The 24,309-nt window shown below is 39.7% G+C and overlaps 1 protein-coding gene across 1 annotated transcript in view; it reads left to right on the top strand.

The window, feature by feature from the left end:
* LOC121367217 (CD109 antigen-like) overlaps positions 1-24,309 on the top strand; it is a 69,533-nt gene that overhangs the window by 9,698 nt on the left and 35,526 nt on the right. Inside the window, 10 exon segments of the mRNA XM_041491326.1 lie at positions 493-607; positions 1,229-1,456; positions 2,137-2,364; positions 4,979-5,077; positions 5,749-5,811; positions 5,971-6,162; positions 6,814-6,963; positions 7,473-7,640; positions 9,487-9,544; positions 14,087-14,252. Coding sequence (XP_041347260.1) covers positions 493-607; positions 1,229-1,456; positions 2,137-2,364; positions 4,979-5,077; positions 5,749-5,811; positions 5,971-6,162; positions 6,814-6,963; positions 7,473-7,640; positions 9,487-9,544; positions 14,087-14,252 — 1,467 coding nt within the window.

The raw sequence follows: 24,309 nt of genomic DNA, 5'->3' as shown, positions 1-24,309 counted from the left end.
GGTAAATGAAATTGACACATATCATCAAAATGTGTTATAGTCTGTTCCAATAAAGGTCACAAATATCCTGTTTACTGACAACTTTATTTTAATTTCAAGAGTAAACACCACCTTGTGCATCAAGGAGAGCCAAAATAAGTAAATTGTAAATTAGGCAGAGTATTATTAAATAGATATTTACAAAATATTTACTTGTCAGTTTAATATGAAAGAAATAATTGACGAACATTATTTTTATTCTATTTCCGACACTACTTTAGTTAGATACTAAGTGATTGGGTGATTGTTATGACATGAGCAATATCTTACACTGGTGTGTAATGAAATGTATTATTAATTTTATTTCATTAATTTATTTAGTTATACATGCATGCGCTTATTAGTTAATATACATGATTATATTGACAACATATTTTTACAGTATAAAGAGCAAAACCTGCTAGACACTATGATGAGTATATAACAATGTGTCGTTATGTAATAATTAACTAGATACACGTACGGAAAACCAGTGAAGGGAACCGTGACCTTGACCGCCAAGCTAGACTACTTTTACCGCCCCTGGAACTACCACGGTGACGAGCCTCTCATCAAACACACCGCCCAGGTACTGACGTTTTACTTGGTAGAAGGACTGCGGAATGATACACCAGAAAACCAGTGAAAAATAAATTATTTGAATAATGCATGCATATACACACAATATGCGCAAACACACGTATGATTATATTTACAATGTGTTTGTTTGACAATCTATATTATTAAATACCTCGTTTGACAGTCAGTGAATGGCTTAAATACAATTACTGAATGATTTAAAAACAGTTACGTAAATGGTTTACATTGCTATTTATAAAGACATTTCTGTTAAAAGTTAAAGTTCGTTTTGTTTAACGACACCACTAGAGCACATTGATTTATTAATCATCGGCTATTAGATGTCAAACATTAGGTAATTGCTACCTATAATCTTAGCGAGGAAACCCGCTACAGCAAGGGATCTTTAATATGCATTATCCCACAGGCAGGATAGCACATACCACGGCCTTTGAAATACCAGTCGTGGTACACTGGCTGGAACGAGAAATAGCCCAATGGGCCCACCGACGCATTTATGCTAATACATACCTCTTTATTTACTACTTTAAGCATAATGACTACGATATTCACTCAACAGAAATGAAATATTACATTTATAAATAAATTGCCAACTGTGTTTGTTTGACAGATTGACGGACAGACGAAAATCGTCCTCTCTCTGAATCAAATCAAGGTGTTGTCCAACAGCATTAATAACCGGAAGTTGGTCGTTACTGCGGCCGTCACCGAAAGTCTGACCGGAATAACGCTGAACGCGACCGCCAGCTCAGTGAAATTCTACCAGAAAGCCACAAAGTTAAAGTTCCTCCCGTCAGACCCCAACACGTTCAAACCTGGTCTTCCATACACCGCCTACGTAAGTAGTTTTACAAACTTGTAATGTATATGTTTCATGTTGGTTTCGTGTTTTTAATATTGTACACACACTGTCTATGTACTCTCTGTGTAACAAGTAATTTTATTTCACACACGCCTGTATACCATTATAAATATATATTCCATACACAATGTGTAAGCTGAACGGCATTCACACAAATACATGCATGCTTACATTCACATATACACGCATACATACATTCACACATACATGCATACACACACACATACAGTACACCCCATAGTGCATCAGAAAAAAAAAATCCCCGTGTCTGGGACTTGGGGAATGTTTGCTTCAATGATGGCTTCAAAAACTATCTTAGATTCACCGAGATACGGGATAGGGATACCAAATGTACGCTTTCGGTCACCATATTTCAAGCACGGCGGAGCAGGGGGGCTGGAGGCGGGGTCTGTAGCCCCTCCAATAATTCTGAATAAAAATAGTATGGGTAGTAAACTTTAAGGCAGAGATGAATTTTATTTCTAGAATGCAAAAGTTTTCAAAATTTTACGAGGGAGCTTACCAACGAACTCCCTAGAAACTTTGCTTTGCGTCCTCGATCTCAATCAGCCCCTCCAATCTCAGTCAGCTCCCTCAGTGTCTACTTGATCCGCCCTGCCTGTATTTCTATTATTTCGTTTATTAATTTATTTTAGCTTCAAGTTCTGCAGCAAGATGGCCGCCCAGTCACACACAGCAGCAAGACCTTGTCAATCAAGACTCGGGTCACGTGGGAGGAGAAACCGCCCACTACCACGCCCAAATATTACTACGCTCGTCAGCACAACTACGACATGCCCGAGACCCACATGTCAGTCCCCGACAGCGGAATAGTGCCAATCGAGGTTCATATGCCTAGCAATGCCACCAACATCAATATACACGTAAGTATCTCGTATGTCCAAGGATAAGCAATTTAATTAATAATATTTGCTCTTTTATTTCTACCATACGATATATTAAAGGGACATACTCTAGTTTTTAAAGACTAAGTCATATTTGTTTGACTATTAGAGCCGTTTTTGATAACTAAAATCATACTTTACTTATATTTTATTGTTTAGATTATCAATTTCCATACATTCGAAGTGTTTTTGGTCATCCTGGTGATTATAATATCACAAAATTTATTTCTCATATTTTAAAAAACGCACGTACGTCTGAGAAGTAACAGTTATGGAGTCGAGTTTTAGTCTATTTTTAGAGGGTAATTCACCACTTCAAAGTCACAGACTCATGTTTCTCATAATTGTAATTTTATCCAAATGTGTTACAGGTTTGTAGATTAACTAAACTTCGTGTTAATTTTCACGGGTTGAAACTAGCGTCTGTCCCTTTAAATGCAGTACCGTACTAAATACGTATAACACACCAACAAAATCATGTTTAATACAAAAAAACAAACAAAAAAACAAAACAAAAAACAACAACAACAACAACAAAAACAAAAGAAAAAAGAAAGAAACAATACATTTAAAACAAAATACAAACAGTAAACGTCTGTTGGATCTTCTGTATATCGGATATTCCAGATTTTATATTCACCCGAATTTGTCTCTGAGTAATACACTGAACAACAAAACAAACGCAAATATTTATTTAGTTTTCTGTACTTTAGTCAAAATTGTTTAGGTTTTTTTACTATTAAAATTAGGACATTTTAGACCCATTTTGACAGTCCATTTACCGAATTAACCGGATAACGAAAAAAACTAAATGTATAAAAAGATTCTTGTTCCTCTTGTTGTTCAATATAGTTTTATACTGGTGAATAAAGAAATACTGACAAATACTGATTGGTAGAACACTGATTTGTTGAAACATATACTGACGTAGAACACGTTTACTCTTTAAAGGAGCAGACCCTACTTTCAAGACGTAAAAATGGACACCGAGTTTAGTTAACACACAAACCTGTAACACATTTGGAGTGAAAGAAGAATCTGTAATCTTAAAACCGGGAAATATCCCTAAAAATAGACTAGAACTTGAATCAATAACCGCTACGTCTCAGATGCATGTGCGTTTTTAAAAAAATACTTCGGTTCTATGGAAATGGATAATCTAAACAATAAAATATAAGTAATGTTTGATTTCAGTGATAAATAAAGGACTCTAATAGTGAAAAATATGCTGTAGTGTTTAAAAACTAAGGTCTGTACCTTTAATATATTTAACCCATATCCAAACATACATGAAACCAGTGACATAAAAACAGTTCTCTCAGTTTGGCCAGCGATGAAGTTAGACGTGGTTTCATGCGCTCTCAACTTACCCCCCCCCCCCCCACCTGGGGGGACTGATCGCTAGTTATGGATCGCTGTTGGAGTACCGCGTCGCGTACACCGGGTCACGGGCAACCGTGACCTTGGTGTATGGCGACGCGGCTACAGCCAAGAGGAAGGGAACTAGGAAAAGGAAACGTGCGCCAGGGGCGGCTCAGGCGGGGACAAAGCTGGCGGCTCAACCGCCAGTGGCGGTCCCGTCTGCGTCGCCGCCCCCACCACGACCAAACCGGACGGATCGACGGGAACTCGCCAAAAGCCGGACCGACTGTTCAGATGCGGGAAGTGGAGCAGCCAACCAGTGCACCGCGACCAGCGTCACCTGTTCCCGCTCGTCGTTCTTCTGCGTCGAGACCCCCACCCACGGGGGACTTCGCGACGGCGACTCTGGATGTTGGGGCTGTCAAGAGGAAGGCCGTGAGAGGACCAACCAGCCAAGACGCGGCCTTCTACTAACTTCGGGTGACTGGAGAGTGGCAGTGCGGAAAATCAAAGGCCAGTACTCTAAGTACTTGGTGGGAGACGTCACGGACCCCGACAGACTGCCAGGCGGGGTCTACGAAGAAAACTTCAAGACGTTTTCCCGATGGCCACCAGGTCGCCATCCAACACGGTCAAACTACGGGGAGTGGAAGCTATAGTAGTGACGTCGCGCCGAGATGATCTTTACCGACAGGGATTCCTCAGCCATGACATGGATAACAACACCATCCACAGAATCATGAAGATCGTCACAGTACCCCAGTTTGGTCCACTGCCTTAGCACCCACAGCTACAGGAGACTGGTGCCTCATTTGAGGAGAGGAACAACATCACCTCCCCGTCGAAAAATTAACGAGGCCACTCGCGTGGACATATCGATCGGACTTTTGATTTTAGATCTGCGTTAAACATTTTATGTCGAAATTACTTTTTTTTTTTTTAAAATTAAATAGTCCGAAGGTCTGTTCCTTTAATATATTTAATTTTGGACCCTTCTCCAAATGCTCCAAATACACCGAGCAGTCAAATTTTTGGCCAATGAAATAAAAAACATTCGTTTGAGCAAAAACGAAAAACTAGTTATCATTGTGCATGTGATCTGTGTTGTGTCGATGTATTGATTATTTAAACCCATACATGAAAAGACATCGCTGTGTGTACTTTCAGTCTTAACCATGTCTTTGAGCTACCATATTGTATGATGATAAAAACACAGTATTTTTAACTCTAGGTAACCTACGACGGTGTTTCAGCTTTCAAGTCGCTGTCCAAGAGTTACTCCCCCAGTGAGAGCTATATACAACTATTCCTCAAATCACAACATTTGTCAGTAAGTATACTAATTAAAATAGATAACGCCCTGTCTATAGTTGTCTCCTATTATTAACAAATCAATGCAAATGTTTAAGACTGAACATTTGGAACTAATTATCTTTCTGGTTAAAGACATGCTTAGTTAACTTGAAGGACCAAATAATTAACACTTTGAAAATTGTATCAAAAATTCAGTTTTGACAAAAAGTGTGTTTTGTTTAACGTCACCACTAGAGCACATTGGATTATTAATAATCGGCTACTGGATACAAACATTTGGTAATTTTGACATGTAGTTTTAGAGAGGAAACCCGCTACATTTTTCTATTGTAGCAAGGGATCTTGTATATGCATCATCCCACAGACAGGATAGCACATACCACGGCCTTTGATATACCAGTCGTGGTGCACTGTCTGGAACGAGCAATAACCCACTGGGCCTATCGTAGGGGATCGTTCCCTGATCAACCGCGCATCAAGTGAGCGCTTTACCACTGGGCTACGTCCCGTCCCCAGTTTTGACACGGTCCCATGAATCATTGTCCTTTGAATTTTAATCTAGCATGTATTTGGTTGGTAGTAATGAATTCACACACTACTCTTAAGTACATTTTGTCTTTTAAAAGACTAACAATTTCCGTTACACTATTACACTAAATAATTACATTAAAAGTATTATTATTTCAGGCTGGAAATGACGTCAACTTTGAAGTTAAGGCAACACAGCCGGTATCATATTTGGTGTATCAAGTAAGTGTTTTTTTTTCTCTTTAATGAATACTATTTAGTACTGATTAATGTTTCTTTTCCACGATACTGAATTTGTCATTTTAAATCGCATTTATTACAAACCACAGGATGAAGATGTACACATAATTCACTTTAATTAATGTTTTTGTTGTTCTCCAGATTTTGTCAAGAGGATCAATCGTTGCAACAGGAAAGATTAATGGAAATTCTCAGAAAACTTTCCCGTTTAGCATTAGTGTAACTCCAAAGATGGCGCCCAACGCCCGGATTGTTGTGTACTATGTAAGAGCAGATGGGGAAATCGTCACAGACAGCATCAGTTTTGATGTCGGCGGAGCGTTTGAGAACAAGGTAAGGCCAGTGATTTGTTTTACTTCCACCGACTCCTTTCCATCCCCCACATTGATTTCTATATACCTTGTTACCGATATGTATTCAACTTCTTTTACTGTCCAACACCAAATCCCAGTCCCTGTCTCTCCAATTGCGATAGATACCTGTCATTTCTGTCCTTTTATGTCATACTCCTCCACCCCCCCAACCCCCCCACCCCCCAGCATTACAGGCTTGCTCTGACCTCTTCGGGCCTCTTTGTTTATCAGGCACCGTGTATAGACCAAGTTAAAAAGGCATATGTTGGAATCAACCAACCGTATCTATCTCGATGGATAAGACGTCAGCCCAGCCCGGAGAGAGTGTCAACGTTGAGGTGTCGGCAGAACTACAGTCTGTAGTGAACCGTTAACCAAACCTTCCTCTTCTCTATAGGTATCTATCTCGATGGATAAGACGTCAGCCCAGCCCAGAGAGAGTGTCAACGTTGAGGTGTCGGCAGAATTACAGTCTGTAGTGAACCTATTAAACAAACCTTCCTCTTCTCTGTAGGTAGCTATCTCGATGGATAAGACGTCAGCCCAGCCCGGAGAGAGTGTCAACGTTGAGGTGTTGGCAGAACTACAGTCTGTAGTGAACCTATTAAACAAACCTTCCTCTTCTCTGTAGGTAGCTATCTCGATGGACAAGACGTCAGCCCAGCCCGGTGAGAGTGTCAACGTTGAGGTATCGGCAGAACCACAGTCTGTAGTGAACCTGTTAGCGGTCGACCAGAGCGTGCTCTTACTGAAATCAGGCAATGACATCACGCAGTCTCAGGTACCCTTACACAGCAGCCATCATTGTACTGGGTCCCATTTCACGAAGAGATCTTAACACTAACATAACATCAGGTGCATAACAACCATGTGCACTTATGCTGATCTTAGCGCTAAGATTGCCTCCTTGAACGGGGCCCTGGTGATATTCAAATGGACCGAATGCTCAATATATCCGGTAGCGCTAGTTGGTTTAACAATGGCTATTCTTCATCGGAACGAGAATTGATTTATGAATGGATGGATGGATGAATGAATGAATGAATGAATAATCGCAGCTATATAACAACGCCATAATGATCTTGAAATCATGTTTTAAAATCTATAACAAGTCACACAGACGATAAAGGTTTCTAAACTTTTAGATAAAAGACAGTGTGAGAAATTCTGTATGGGACCTAAACAATATCACCACATTTCGCATTTTAAAGACACACATTTCCTCATTGTCTTCAGATCCGTTATCATGTTGGAAGACTTTCTGATTAATTCTCGCGTGTATTGTCTTAGGTCATTGACGAGCTGAAGACCTATGACACGATTCACAATCACAAGTTCCCAAAATATGGCGGACCTGTCTTTTTTGGAGGCGCCATCGCCCGCAGGAAACGGATGGCGTTCTGGCCCGGCTGGTTCCCAGTGTACTATGGTGGAAGCGACGCAAATCAGATTTTCCAGGTACAGTTCAAATTATAAAAGTTCTGTATTGTAATCATATAACTTCTAGTTTACAGTTATTTCGTTGAATTTTGTTGTACGATCTATCTGTCTGCAAAGAAAGGCACATCAAAGATAACTATACTCTCTGGCTATAAAATCTATTGTTCACTGAATATGTTAATTTTGAAATCAAATATATAATCAACATTAATATAATACTCATATTACTTTTGATTACGGAGGTCAAGCCCAACCCCACCATCAACACTCCAGGGCACCTACACAATTATAATTATATATTACTAATAATTTGTTTATATATATATTTTAAATTTTGGAACATGCCCGATCTAAATTTGGCATCATAATAATTATTTACATTTCAGTTATAGCCTACATTTTCTATCTGGCGCTCTAAATTATTTCCCCTCCTATTTCGGTTAATAAAAAAACGTGTACTCTGTTCCAAGCCCTAGCACTGACCACGCCAGAGAATTGGCTTGAGATGGACGCGCTTGAACCTTAATGTTCATAAGCAGGTAAATATTGTTTAAGCAAACAACACGTTCTTTGTACTTTCGTTCATAGTACAGATTGAGGTAAACAAAATGCTATTTGCTGACAAAAATGAGAATCGCAATGGTTTACTGTACAAGGAAATGCCGATCCTAACAGTACTAGAGAGTCGAATTTAATTATCTGAAGTGGCGTGCCGGACTGCGATCGACCTGCATATAAATGATTCCAATACAGGACATAATGATAGCATTTAGGGCGTGAGGACAAGTTTCCACTACTTCTAATGAAACAAGCTTCAGATAAAATGATTGCGCCGAGTTTTCTATTTGTCCACGTATTTTCGCCGGGTCGAAGGAACCCGGAATTACTTATTTTCATTTGCATCCATACAAGTTGTTGAATACCAAACACTATATTTGCATAATCACGTGGCAACTAGTCACCATTAGTATGCACAGTATGAAAAGAAAAAATAGAGTTTCATCCATTAATCATATAAATATTTAGATGGGCATAATGCTGAGTTTTATCTCATGATTTAGATGGACACACACACACACACACACACACACACACACACACACACACAACACACACACATATATATATATATATATATATTAAAGTATATATATATATTATTATCGGCTATTGGATGACAGACATTTGATCATTCTGCCATATAGAGTAGTTTTAGATAGGAAACCTATTTTTTTATTCCATTAGTAGCAAGGAACCTTTTATATGACCCCAGACCGACCACGCATCATCCGAGCGTTTTACCACTGGGCTACACCCCCGTTCCTCGTAACATAATATTTATAAGAACGAATCGTACACATACAGAAACACTTAATATATTATCATACATAGCATTGTTCACGATCTCTTGACTGAAAGTTTGAGAAAACCCCGACATATGTGATTTTAAAAACCAACGTTACGGTACTTGATATTACCCATTTTGCTGCAGAAGCTTAGCCCGAGTACTCTGACGGTAAGAGAGCTATAGTTTGTTCCACAGGGAACGCCTTTTTTTCATACTATGAAATTTACTAGAAGTTATTTATTTCTGATTTGTATATTGCACACAAAAATAGTAATTTTTATATCAAAAACACGTTTACTTTTCTTCTTACTTCAAATCAAGCTGAATTTACATATATATTGTTTTATCTATAGAATAATGGGACAGACTATAGACGGACATTTGGACATTTATCACGGTAAAAGAGCGTGATAACTGTTTAAATGTCCGTCTAGCTCGCTTACCGTCAGAGTACTCGGGCACCTGTGCTGAACGCCATTATTAATGACTTTACTTCTTCTTTTTTTTAAATTTCAGAACGCTGGAGTGAAAGTTATGACAGACGCCATGGTCTTTCAGCATGTTCAGAAATACTGTGAGTAAAGTCTATACCACATTACAGCTTGTAGTATAGTATGCGTGTGTGCGTGCGTACGCATGCATGTATGTATGTATGTATGCGTGCGTACGCATGCCTGTGTGTATACGTGTATATGATGCCGTCATGAAAAGCAACACACCAATAAATATTTTATGGAGTTAAAGCTAAAATAATGTAATTATGGTTCCAAAAATGGAACCATTTATAGGAATTATGAATAATTAAGCGCGTTTCCAACAATAGTACCACAGACAACGCCTTGAAAACAATTGAGGATAGTGATTAATTGCTCCCTTAACTTAGATGATGGGGAGTCATTCAAGATATTACCATATTGATAATATATTAATTCATATGCTAAGGTAGCTAAACATGACTGTCCTTTAATCATTTCAACTTGTTTTCGTTTTCCAATTAAGGTTCAAGCACGCTGTCCTAGGTACACACCTCAGCTCTCTGGGCTGTCTGTCCAGGACAGTGGGTTAGTTGTTAATTGGTTAGTGAGAGAGAAGAGGGTGTAGTGACATTACATCTACCCACTGAGCCCTTAAGAACTCGCTCTGGGTTGGAGCCGGTACCGGGTTGCGCACCCTGTACTTACCAGCCTGTAGTCCGATGGCTTAATCACTGCCCCACCGAGGCCGGTTTTGACTGTCCTTTAGTCTCAGGGGAGTGATGGGAGGTCTTATTTAGCTAAGCATAACAGTATATACTATAATTTAATCAGCTATTACGATCTTTAAAACTGATGTCCAGTCCCCAGACTTTAGCTACATGTTATTTGTATGGGAGACGTGTTGTGAAAGTCTCAAGTGTAGCCTTTTTAAAGTGTTACAAAGTGATAATTCGTAAATGTGTGTGGATTCGTTTAAAGCCAAACGTTTTGGAAACTGTACTTTTCTTGGTGTACTAAAGCATTGCTTTATTCCAGTGTTATGCATGTACACAACATATTCTATTTGAATGTTGGCCAGACAAAGGCATGTGTTATTTTATAATGTTCAGTTCATATAGACATACACAATAAAACATAAATACTCGTATATATCCTTTTACGTACGTGTATTATAATTATCATTTACTGTTTAAAACGTTTTAACGGGTCAAATTTACGAAAGGTATTTTCCCTTAATCGGATTCATTATCTTTAAGCATGCGTGGATAGTCAATACTTTACGATGAAAGTTAAAAAAAGAAGAAGTTTGTTCTGTTAAACGACACCACTAGAGCACACCCATTTATTAAGCAACGGATACTGGATATCAAACATTTTGATAAGTTTGACATGTAGTCTTATATGACGAAAACCGCAACATTTTTGTTTTTCATTAGCAGAAAGAGATCTTTTATATGCACCACCCACAAACAGGATAACACGAACCACGGGTTTATATATTATTATATCAGTCGTGGTGCACTGACTGGAACGGTAAAATAGCCTAATGGGCCCACAGATGAGGATCGATCTCAAATTGACCGTGCATCAGGCGAGCGTTTTACCGCTTTGCTACGTCCCGTATCCACTTTACCGTTACGATGAAAACACGTGTTTAGCCGTATGCACAAGTCATATTTTACAGGCGTTTACGAATTACCTTATGATTACCTTTCGTGAATTCGGCCCTACCAGTCTCGGTGCTATTCTAAACTGATCAATGTTTTAAACTGCATGCCTTGTAGATCCGATTAGAAATCATATTTTGATGTCAGTTGGATCTGTTAACGGAATACATGGCGCTACTGGTGTTTCCGCTTTGAAAGAGGTCAGTGAGGTTAGAAGTGATTTCCCAGAAACATGGCTGTGGTCTAGAAAGACAACTGGATAATTGCAGTTCAGAGTTATCGGACTTCCGATGCTATCAGTGTGGTTTCAGTCAAGCTTATACAAGCTCATCGCCAACTCAACCGCATTTCCAATATGTGAACCGCATATTTGTTTTGTTTTACGCAGTGACAATGGTAGAACGATGGCTATGTTTAACGACACTCCAGCAGATGTTACACTACGGCTATTTGGTTGTTTCGATATTTGGTCGACAAAGAAAAAGAGTGGAAACCGCTGTCGCTACTTTTGCACTTTACCACAGACAGGATAGTACATACCATGGTATTGGATCTACCAATGGATATTTTAAGCAGATGGATTACTTTAGTAACAGTACTAATACGACACATCGTGAAATGTTTTTTTAACAGGAGCGCCTGAATATTACAAACACCCCCCTGCCCCCGATATTTCCAGTTTGATTTTATTCTTTACTAACATATTTGTTACATATTTAGTACCAACCATCAATTTAAATTATTTAAGTAAGTTTCAATTTTATTTCCTACCAATATTAATGGAGCAGTGAAGATCACAAACACAACTATTTTTAAAATCTACAAAACGTTTCCACTCTGTGCAACCCTGGGATGGTCGCTCGCTATTGATTTAATATGCATCATAGTTGAATTAAATGCCACAATCCGCGAGCACTCGCCGTTCTGAACACAGTTTTATTGGTGTCCATCCACTTTATCTAACTTTGTCAGAAAGATCGACATTTTCAAAAGATTATTGTCAGGGTTTGAAATTTCACTAGCACTTAATAAGTTGTTCGGATTCGACTAAAGTCCGAATGAATGAATGAATGTTTAACGACACCCAACACAGAAATACACATCGGCTATTGGGTGTCACAGATAGTAAGCTAATGTCCGAACCATATGGTTAATAACTACGATAAATTGCTCTCCTGCATTTGCTTTTCGTTGGATTTTACCTACATTTTGTCCAGACAGAAATCTTGAAAACAAAAACACCAAACCCCCCCCTCAACAACAACCCCGAAACATTACAGTGACACAGATTCCACATACCAGTTGATAACTACATGAATGTGACCTATATCGACTTCGCTGAGATCGCAAAGTCAAAAAGCATTTTGCCTTTTTATGGAATACTCTCCTAGAGGGGTGAAAGGACATGACTCAATCTAACAACGTCATAACGTATTATGATATAAAAGCAAACGTGATGACGCCATATTATTATTACTTTTTAAAGTTTGTTTTGTTTTTAAAGATATCACATAGAACACCTTGATTTCATATTAATTACGTCATACACTTCAGAGGCTTTCACTCCTCTTGAAGAGTATTCCATAAGAAAGTAAAATGACAAACGGCAGAAAACTGCATGTATTTTGCCCTATGAGATATCAGCGAAGTCGATATCGGTGACATCGTTACAGTCTCATAAGTGGAATCTGTGTCACTGTAATTGTCGTTTTTTCACAACTTGTGTCTGGACAAAATGTGGGTGAAATGTAATGGTAATTAAAGGCAGGAGAGTAATTTATCGTAGTTGTTAATAATTTGGTTCGGACTTTAAGGTCATTATGCGTATTGTAGTTCCACCGATACTTGAAGCCATGCTACCAATGGCGGCATTTGGGGGAGGAGGTATTAAGACTCAGGTCGGTGGGGCACACGGTGGCCAGTCCAGCCTGAAGGAAGTCGAAAGAGTTCGGACTGATTTTACTGAAACTTGGCTCTGGGCACACAAAACTGTCGGGTAACTAACTGAGATCCTCGTGCATGTATAGTTCCGCTTGCTGACAATTCCCAAAATAGCCTTGCGTAACTTTCTCTTGTATCACCTGTTGTGACAATTTGTTCATTCTTTAAAGTTACACTATCGCCTCACCATATTTAATAAATCCCAGTACAAACTCACCTACAGTTTTAATAATTGTATGTCTTATGGTTATCGTTAACGTAAATGAAAACAAAAATGCATTTTTCTTGTTACGTAGATAACGAGTATGGTCACACGATATCAAATAATTCAATGGAGTTTGACGGTAAAAAAATAAGAGTTGATAGTCTGTTATATAATAGTTAAATACTAAACGTATACAAGGGATGGCAGCCTTTACTTGCTTAAGTCTTATTAGTTTGTTAGTACCTTAATGATAGCATATGCACAATTAGTTGATAATAGTATCTGTAGAAATAAACAATGTCACATAATATTACCATATAAAGAGCTGCAGTTATTTTTACTCCATAAATATTAACGATGACCTCGAAAGTTGACACGGGAGTGAATGATTTGGTCCTAGGCAACCTATGGAGCCACAAATCTCAGTGTTACGCCTCTATATCCTGTTTGTGTTTAGCGTTGTCAGTGCTGTTAAGTCTCACGCTTTCTGCGTCACGCTCTCACGCCTGTATATGATTTCTCACGTATTTTAAACATTATAGCAAAAAAAACAAAAAAACAACAATAAAAATGCATATATATTTTTTGTTGTTCATTCGATCTCTTCGACCGACAAACAAGCCGACGGCCCGGTTAAGCATCATAAGGCATTAAAATCATATAATAGGTTTCCACATTGTTTATTGGTCAGAATCTCGAACCGTGACCAATTGTCAGCGCGCTTATTTCCCGCGCCGGTTTATTCGGATTTACGATGGCGGACAAAATCTCATTCCTTGCGAAAGTTCCAACTTGAGAGCTCTGCGTTGTGTATACTGCTGTTTCAGATCCTCGCATACCAACAGCCATGCCCATGACCATGCCCATGGCTCTGCCTGGTATGGGTGGGAACCAAATCAGCGGGTCAGATAAGGGCCAGAGTAATCTGAAGGAAGTTGAAAGGGTTCGGACCGAATTTCCTGAAACGTGGCTCTGGTCACACACAACTGTCGGGTAATAAAATAATGCCCTCGTACTATACACATGTGCACGCTAGAAATAGCACCCGTGTTGTCGCTTTCGCTTTAAGAAAACCGCATGATTTAACAAAACTGCAATTTATGTATTATTAATCGACGAAGACATTAAGCTTATTCGTTATGCACATGTAGCTAGGGCGGAGTAGGGTGGTGGTGGTGCTGTTGCTGAGGGAGATCTAGTCTCCCAGTAATTATGAATCAAAAATATTATTGGTAATAAACCTTAAGGCAGAGATGAATTTTACTTGTAGAATGCAGGAAATTGCATTTCAAGACATCTAGTTTTAAAAATTGTACGGGGGAGCATACCCCCGAACCCCCTAGAAACGTTGCTTTGCGCCCTCAATTCCCCCCCCCCCCCCCCCCCCCCCGAAATGTCTACCTATGTCCGCCGTGCCTAAGCCAGTAGATGTTGTGATCATAGATTACTTCCAAAATGAGATTAAGTAGTTCCCGCCCGTTTCTCATGACCCAGATAGGATTTTCTTCATGTCTAATGCAGATCATTAAAGGAATGTGTTATTATAGTCCGACTGACGTACAACTATGTTGCAACTTTACTACCGGCCTCGGTGGCGCAGTGGTTAAGCCATCGGACTAAAGGCTGGTAGGTACAGGGTTCGCAGCCCGGTACCTGCTCCAACACAGAGCAAGTTCTTAAGGGCTCAATGGGTAGGTGTAAGGCCACTACACCCTCTTCTCTCTCACTAACCACTAACAAACTAACAACTAACCCACTGTCCTGCACAGACAACCTAGATAGCCGAGGTGTGTGCCTAGGACAGCGTGCTTGAACCTTAATTGGATATAAGCACGAAAATAAGTTGGAATCAATCAATCAGCAACTCTACTGTCATACTTTCATGCCATTTATTCTGACTTTTTATCATGATGTTTTATTAAAAAACATAAATAACCAGGGATAAAATAACGCTTCGATTTTCAAAAACGAAAATTAATCAGTGATCTTCTTCTTGATCACTTTACACATTAGATAAAAATTAAAACAGGAATGGAATGGTATGTAACACAAGCCCAAATGTTATATAGATATTTTTCATTGCAGCAAAGTGCCCAAGTTGTCATGGCCGTTGCCTTGTTTTCACGATAAACAAACGAAATCCGTTTAGAAAACTTTAAAAACAATTACCGTACATTGTGGGTTAATAGCAGTTGAATAATTATATATTGATACTTGAATATATACTCTTCATAAAATGTAGGGGGATTCTAATAAGAATTTAAATTGTCAAAATTGTAAGGTATATTAGCTATGGGGATAGCTAATACACCTTCAAAGATCTTGAAGGACGATTGGGGTCAGATGTGAAATTTGAAAGTTGAAAATTGTTATCAGTAAATCGCAAATTCAAACAATAAAAATTACTAAAAACAAAACAATAGCAACTGTATGATCAACAGAATGAAAACGATTGACAGAAATAATATTCCACAGTGATTAATCGACCTTCCTGGAAATGGTCAAAATCGAGAATGACACCCCACGCATGATGCACGTGCAAACTATGGAATGTGTTTCGGTGCGTTGATAAACAGACCTGAACGTTCTTTACTAGGATGTCTGTGGTCAAAACGTATGTTCGGTCTAATAGTTGATATTAACATTAATATTTCAGCTTCCCATACATTATTTTGAAGAGTATAATATGTTTGTGCTGGACGCGCGCCATTGTTTAGGTGAAACGTCGAAAGATATATATACGTCTAGCTGCACACCATTCTGAAATCTATTAATATGCAAAATTAGTTTTGAACCCTGATTTGTTTTTTCTATGATTGTGGAAGGAATGTTTAGCGATACACAGTGTAAAACATAATGATTGTAAAGACGTGAAGAAAGGAACAGTACTGATTTTATGTAGTAAACAGTTGGTTTACCAGAACTATGCTATTTATATACATCGTATCATTCTTGTAGCACTATTCCCACCTATCTTCTTCAAGGGACATATGCTACCAAATGCTATGTTTGGGGCAGTTTTGAAGGACAATAGCGGAGGTTCTGGCTTAAAAGAAGTAGAGAGAACTAGAAGTGTTTTCCCAGAAACTTGGCTGTGGTCTAGGAAAACTGTTGGGTAACAGTCCTTTTAACAGATCGAGCTGAAGTGTTGCCTTCGTCAATGCGGTTTTCTAAGACAAGGCATCCATTCTTGCTTGCACCCAACTTTCTTGTTGCATTTTTCGTAACTGTAATACAAACGTAATTGGCATTTTTAACAATAAAAACAAAGTCAATGAATCTAATCCACATATTATACTCATACTATGTGTACACATTGAATTAAATATACACAATAACGAAATGTAAAAAATATAAGATATATTAAAATATAAATAAACCTCCAATAAATGACGTATTAAATAAAAGAAAATAAAGAAATGTTTTATTTAATGACGCACTCAACACATTTTATTTACAGTTATATGGCATCAGACATATGGTTAAGGACCACACAGATTCTGAGAGGAAACACGCTGTCGCCACTGCATGGGCTACTCTTTCCGATTAGCAGCAAGGGATCTTTTATTTGCGCTTCCCACAGGCAGGATAGAACAAACCATGGCCTTTGTTGAACCAGTTATGGATCACTGGTCGGTGCAAGTGGTTTACACCTACCCATTGAGCCTTGCGGAGCGCTCACTCAGGGTTTGGAGTCGGTATCTGGATTAAAAATCCCATGTCTCGACTGGGATCCGAACCCAGTACCTACCAGCCTGTAGACCGATAGCCTAACCACGACGCCACCGAGGCCGGTTATTAAATAACAAGCACCATGATATAAAGGACCCTTGTATCGATATTCTTTCTGTATAAGCATGCTGATTGAAAAAAGCAACAACCCAACAACTCACAAACAAATAATCAACAACACCCCCCAAAAAAACAAACCAGCAACAAAAATAAACCCAAAACAAACAAACCCAAAAACCCAAACAAACCCGAAACCAAACAAACTCAACCCCCTAACAAAACCCCAAAGCAGCAACAAAAAACAACAACATACAAACAAACAAAATACAACCCAAAAAAACCCCCCAAAAAAAAAAATCAAGTAAAACACCGAAAAAAACAAACAACACAAAACCCCCACAAAAATCAAGTAACCAACCAACCAATCATCAGCACCACAACCACCAACATCACCAAACTCTCGCGATAACGACTAAATGCAACAAATCACCGTTGGAATTATTTAATTTTTTTAGTACCCGAGCGTGCGTTCATGGATTTGTTCTGCATCCGTGTGTTTTCCGTGTATGAGGGTGTGACTGCGTGATGTTTGTGCACATTATTTTGTTTGTATACATTGTAAAGCATTTGGAATATTTTAGTGTCTACGCTTGTATCATACTACTAGCATGTTTTTAAATTCTATCACATATGAATCCATTACTAGACGACCCATGCCCTATGTGCGGTATTGCGCTTGCCGGAGGTCCCGTTCCACTACCAGCAAGGGGTCATACCGATGGGTCAGTAGTTAGTCAGTTAAAGGAGATAGAGCACGTGCGAAATGTGTTCCCGGAAACGTGGCTATGGCACCACAAAGTGACAGGGTATGTTATGCGGTTACTATCCGGGTTGTGTTCTAGATAACCTACATGCTTCTTGCTTGCATTTCCGTGTATATCCCTCATCTGTGTTGTTGAAAGACCAGAACATGACACATCTTTCAAGCTTCAAGACCGGACCCAATTTATCAGCGCGTACGTGGTTTATCAATGGATTTTGTCTTACCAGCAGCGCGGCGTAAATTTGTTAACCTTTATACGAACACGAACACAAACAATGTACACTTGTCCAAGCACGGCGGAAGCAACTAGACATTTGGGGGGGGGGGGGGGGGCTGAGATCGAGGGCGCAACACAAAGTTTCTAAGGGTTTCGGGGGGTATGCTCCCCTGTAAAACTGTGAAAACTAGATGTCCTAAAATGCAGTTTCCTGCATTCTACAAGTAAAATTCACCTCTGCCTTAAGATTTACTACTAATAATATTTTGTATTCAGCCTGCTCCGCCGTGCCTGTTGTCAACAGTGACGTGCACTTGTTAACATGTCAGCAGCGTAGCGTATATTTGTTAACGTATATAAGTGTGACGTACACTTGTAACATTTCAGCAGTGTGAAGTACACTTGTAACATTTCAACAGTGTGAAGTACACTTGTAACATTTCAGCAGTGTGAAGTACACTTGTAACATTTCAGCAGTGTGAAGTACACTTGTTAGCATGGCGTACATTTGTTAAGATGTCACCAATGTGGCGTACAGATGTTAACATGTTAGCAGTGAGACGTACACTTGTTAATAGTTGAGCAGTGTGACGTTCACTTGCTACCTTGTCATCAGTTTGACGTACACTTGTTAAGTAACAATGTGGTAATGCATTTCTCAGCGGTTAATGGCCTCGGTGGACCCATTGGGCTATTTCTCGTTCCAGCCAGTGCTTCACAACTGGTGTAACAAAGGCCGTGGTATGTACTATCATACCTGTGGGATGGTGCATATAAAAAAAACCTTGCTGCTAATCGAAAAGAGTAGCCCATGAAGTGGCGACAGCGGGTTTCCTCTCTCAATATCTGTGTGGTCCTTAGCCATATGTCTGACGCCATATAACTATAAATAAAATGTGTAGAGTGCGTCGTTAAATAAAACATTTCCTTCCTTATTATCAGTGCGGTGTGCACCGACCAGCAGGGACGTTCGGAGTGACATAAACTGGCACGCCGAACGTTTCAGTGACTTGAAGGTTGCACATCACCATTAATTACTCCATGCAGTTCAATTCAATTTCTATATCAGAATATGTATATATAACTACTCAAAAGAATTTAAGGGTCAAAAATGTATAACCAAATAAGTTTCAGAGTGTATTAGATTGATGATGTAAACTACACCAAAAATTTCATTTATTGTTCCATATTTACAAAAAACCCACAAACAAACGTCACTGTATACAAGAAAGTCACATGACATGCTGTCAAAGTTGAAGGTTGTCAAACATGGATTTTATACATTAGAACATTCGTTTAAAAGTGTGTGAATCCACCTCTGGCGCGAATACACTCGACACATCGTTGCCTCATGCTGTTGATCAGACGTCTGAAGAACTCGTGGGGAATGGCCTGCCACTCTGCCATAAGAAGTTGACCCAGATCATGAAGGTTGGCCGGAGGGGCATGGTTATCCCGAACTCTCCTGCCTAATTCGTCCCAAGCGTGCTCTATTGGGGCCAAGTCAGGCGAATATGCTGGCCAATCCATCCTGGCGATACCTTGGTGTCTGAGAAAGTCCGTTACCACCCTGACGCGGTGGGGTCTGGCATTGTCATCCTGCAGAACTGCCCCGCCGCCAATCTGCTGAAGGCCTGGGAGAACCAACGGCCGGATAATCTCATTCAGATAGCGGATTCCATTCAGATTGCCATCCACCACATAGAGGGGGGTCCTGTGGTGGATAGAGATGCCGCCCCACACCATGACGCTGACACCACCGAACCGGTGACGTTGTCTAACGTTAACGTCAGCGAAGCGCTCCCCAGGACGTCTGTAGACACGAACCCGACCGTCGTTGAACTGGAGACTAAACCTGGACTCATCAGTGAACATCACTCGACCCCACTGAACACGTTGCCATCGCAGATGAAGTGTGCACCAGTGACGTCTGGCCGTTCTGTGACGTGGTAGGAGTGGTGGTCGAACAGCCTGGCGACGGCAGCGTAGATTATTGGCTCTCAGACGATTGCGTATGGTTTGATCAGACACTCGAGTTCCAGTCGCAGTCCGCAGATTGTCACGTAATCGGCGTGCAGTGGTTGTGCGTTAACGTAGAGCCATATTGGTGATGTAGCGGTCCTCTCTAGTTGTAGTGTTTCGGGGTCTTCCCGAACGTGGACGATTTCGAACAGAATTCGTTGCTTGGTACCGTTGCCACAGTCGGCCAACGACACTCTGACTGACACCAAGTCTCAGAGCAACATTTCTTTGCGTATTGCCATCCTGAAGCCAAGCAATAGCCCTTCCTCGATCTTCGATAGTCAGTTGAAGTCGTACCATTGTCGAATTTGGAGGGTGCACCGTACACGAACGCAAGCTCCAATTATACGGAAATTCAGCATTGGGAACATGGAATACACGTGCAAAGCGTGCAAATGAAGCGCTTCGTGAAAAAGCAAGTTATGGGCACTTAGCAGACCTTTCGCTTTCGCCCTAATTTACGTGCAAATGTAAGCATGTTTTCGCCATTAGAACTAGTCGACAGTGTCAATGACAGTGGATTTTAATTCATTTATGGGTTGCTTAGACCCACTTTCGTCAAAATGGAACAATACCATGCGTGACATTATGGTCTAGCAAATATAACTTACATTCAGAAAATAATGTCGAAAATATCGTCTGACCCTTAAATTCTTTTGAGTAGTATATATATTATGTGATCTCCCTTGACACGTACCTTGGGGAAAAAATCAAAACGGGCCGACAATGAAAAATTCCAGTTAGCCATCTTAAGTTGTTATCAGTTAATATTAAATATATAACGACACGATAAATGGTTGTGTTGCAAGAAGCACGTAACACTGTGCCCGCTTGGATGGTTAGTTGGTGGTTGTTTGGTTGTTGATGTTTAACTGGGTAGTGTCCTTACATTGTAGCTCTATACTATGCCATTGATGAAGTGCTTAAAGGATCTGGTGTAGTAGACTCAGTAATTGAGAAGGGTAACCCTCACAGTCTCAAAGAGGTTCAGCATGTTCGAAGTAATTTCCCAGAAACATGGCTATGGGTAAACCGGTCAACGAGGTATATGGTTTAAAACTCGCTTGGTACATATTGGCGTTTAATCCCATCATTGTTTCAGGTACAGGGGCTTGTTGCGATATTTCCCTTGCCATGTACAATAAATTATATATACTTGATTATCACTGATTTTGCAACAATGACATAGAAAGACGTTCCAATAATACAATGTGGCTTGCGCAAATTGCATCTCGCTTAGAACGCTTACTGCTATCCGAGTTCTGATATTAGGTCAGAGATCGAGCTATTTATGTAAATTCAAAACACCCATCCACATTTTAACTGTTAAATCGTAGAATATGTTTTTTTAATGTAAAAAAATCAATAAATAATACATGAACAACAACAACAACTACTACTATTACTACTTCTACTACTACTACTACTACTACTACTACTACTACTACTACTACTACTAAATAACAGACTACTACTACTACTACTACTACTACTACTATTACTACTAAACTACTACTACTACTACTACTACTACTACTATTACTATTACTGCTACTATTACTACTAAACTACTACTACTGCGATGAAGATGATGAAAATAATAGTTCAACGATGATAGCAAGATGAATCTAGTGTTTTCTGAAATGCAGAATGTATAAACTCGAATGTGATCCTTTAAGTAAGAGTCGATTGCAAAAACATGAGTGAAAAAGGGCGGGAAAAAGTGAGTGTGTGAGTAAGAGGGAGAGTGTGTGTGTTTTATTTACAAGTTTGTATTGTAATATCCATTTGGTGATTAGATTACGGACCATTTCCTGGTGTCCTTCCAATCCCCCAAGCAGGACATATGCCTGGTGTGGCTGGTGGTCACCCCATGGAAGTGGAACGTGTTCGTAGTGTCTTTCCTGAAACGTGGCTGTGGCTGCACAAAATAGCTGAGTATGTCCGAGTTGAACTAAGCGAGTTCAGTGAGGAAGGCTTTCTTTTTTATAACACAGGACAACCTTGCTTTCTCCTTTATTCCATTGCTTCAAGCATTACACAAAGAAGTACAAGCCAATACAAATATCCCGCATAATAAAGATATTATAGAGTTAGATACACTGTTATTAAATCGGGACGGGACGTAGCCCAGTGGTACATAGCTCACCTGATGCGAGATCAGTCTAGGATCGACACCCGTCAGTGAGTCTATTGAACTATCTAGCCAGCCAATGCACCACGACTGGTATATCAAAGGCCGTAGTATGTGCTATTCTGTCTGTGGAATGGCGCATATGAAAGATCCCTTGCTAATAATGGACAAAATGTAGCGGGTTTCCTCTCTCTAAGACTATATGTTAGAATTACCAAATGTTTGACATCCGGTAGCCGATAATTAAGAAATTAATGTGTTCTAGTAGTGTCGTTAAAACAAACTTCTTCTTCTTCTGTTGTTACGTGGTTAGGCCATCGGTCAACAGGTTGGTAGGTACTGGGTTCGGATCCCAGTCGAGGCATGGGATTTTTAATCCAGGTACCGACTCCAAACCCTGAGTGAGTGTTCCGCAAGGCTCAATGGGTAGGTGCAAACCACTTGCACCGACCAGTGATCCATAACTGGTTCAACAAAGGCCATGGTTTGTGCTATCCTGCCTGTGGCAAGCGCAAATAAAAGATCCCTTGCTGCTAATCGGAAAGAGTAGCCCATAAAGTGGCGACAGCGGGTTTCCTCTCAAAATCTGTGTGGTCCTTAACCATATGTCTGACGCTATATAACCGTAAATAAAATGTGTTGAGTGCGTCGTTAAATAAAACATTTCTTTCTTTCTTCTGTTGTTACGTGGAATTTCATGTGGAATGTGAAAGCAACTCGGAAGCAATGGCAACTCTGACCTTATCCCATCGGGTTCAAATCGCGACATAATTATTATACTTGTATTAGAGGCATCGAGAACATCCCATGGCTTTAGATTTGACCAGGCGATATTAATTGTACTACAACAGTTGTCTGTATTAAATTATCATAGTGTAGGTAGTAGTGTACCAAACAGCATCTTGCCGTTTCAATACAATACTAATAGAATCTATCATCATTGTGAGGTATAAATACAGCAATTCCAACCCGAGGAACAAAATGTTTTATTTTTGTGAGGGTCGAGGTTTACCAAGGCCCTTACAAAAACATGTTATTCTGAGGGTTGGAATTGCCCTATCTATACCTCACAACGGTGATTGATTCTTTTTCTTACCCATTTAATTTCAGTAACAAAACATTAATTTTATAAATGACGGTTTGTTTATTGTAGAATGATTCGTAAACATTTTACCTTCAAAATCATGTAATCATACGCGGGCTAAATATAGTCCAGTTCATGCAACGACATAAACATGTAACAACTTACCAATAAATATAAAGTTGAAAATATTAATATGTTTATATATTTTCAAAACAATGATACAGCGTGAAATTATTAAAAGTTCCGTTCGTGGAATTACAAACCCCAGGGTGAAAATAGACACTTCGGATGTATGGACATGGGACTCTAAACAATGTAATATAAGTAATCTTGGTTTCAGATATCAAAAATGGATAAAGAAAAAATATTACACCATAGTGTTTAAAAACTAGGGTCTGTCACTTTAAAAGAGATACAGGTAGGAAAAATACTTTGATTATTATTTATCGTCAACTGTGCAGATAACGGCTGTCCTTTCTGTGATTTCGCATTCGGCGCAATACCTAAGGGAAATGGCGGCGCTATCCCCCCTGGTGTGGGAGCCACTGGCGCAGGGTCTGGACATAGCTTACAGGAAGTGCAGCGAGTGAGAACAGTCTTTCCAGAAACCTGGCTGTGGGTCAGCAGAACCACTAGGTAGTTAATGAACTTATATGTTAACTCTTACCTCACTGCGTGACTTTCTTTACGTGCCCATATTGGGCTATTTCTCGTTCCAGCCAGTGCTCCACAACTGGTGTAACAAAGGCCGTGGTATGTACTATCCTGTCTGTGGGATGGTGCACATAAAAGATCCTTTGTTGCTAATGGAAAATAATAGCCCCTGAAGTGGCGACAGCGGGTTTCGTCTCTCAATATCTGTGTGGTCCTTAACCATATTATGTCTGACGCCATATACTCGTAAATAAAATGTGTTGAGTGCGTCGTTAAATAAAACATTTCCTTCCTCCTGTCCTTCCTTCCCTCCTTCCTTGCTTTTTTCTTTACGTGCATTTGTGTCCGAACATGTCAAATGAGCTTTGGTAATCCGTATTATCA

This window comes from Gigantopelta aegis, unplaced genomic scaffold (genome assembly GCF_016097555.1).
Source record: "Gigantopelta aegis isolate Gae_Host unplaced genomic scaffold, Gae_host_genome scaffold1924, whole genome shotgun sequence".
NCBI classification, from domain to species: domain Eukaryota; kingdom Metazoa; phylum Mollusca; class Gastropoda; order Neomphalida; family Peltospiridae; genus Gigantopelta; species Gigantopelta aegis.
This window is presented reverse-complemented; position numbering and strand designations above follow the sequence as displayed.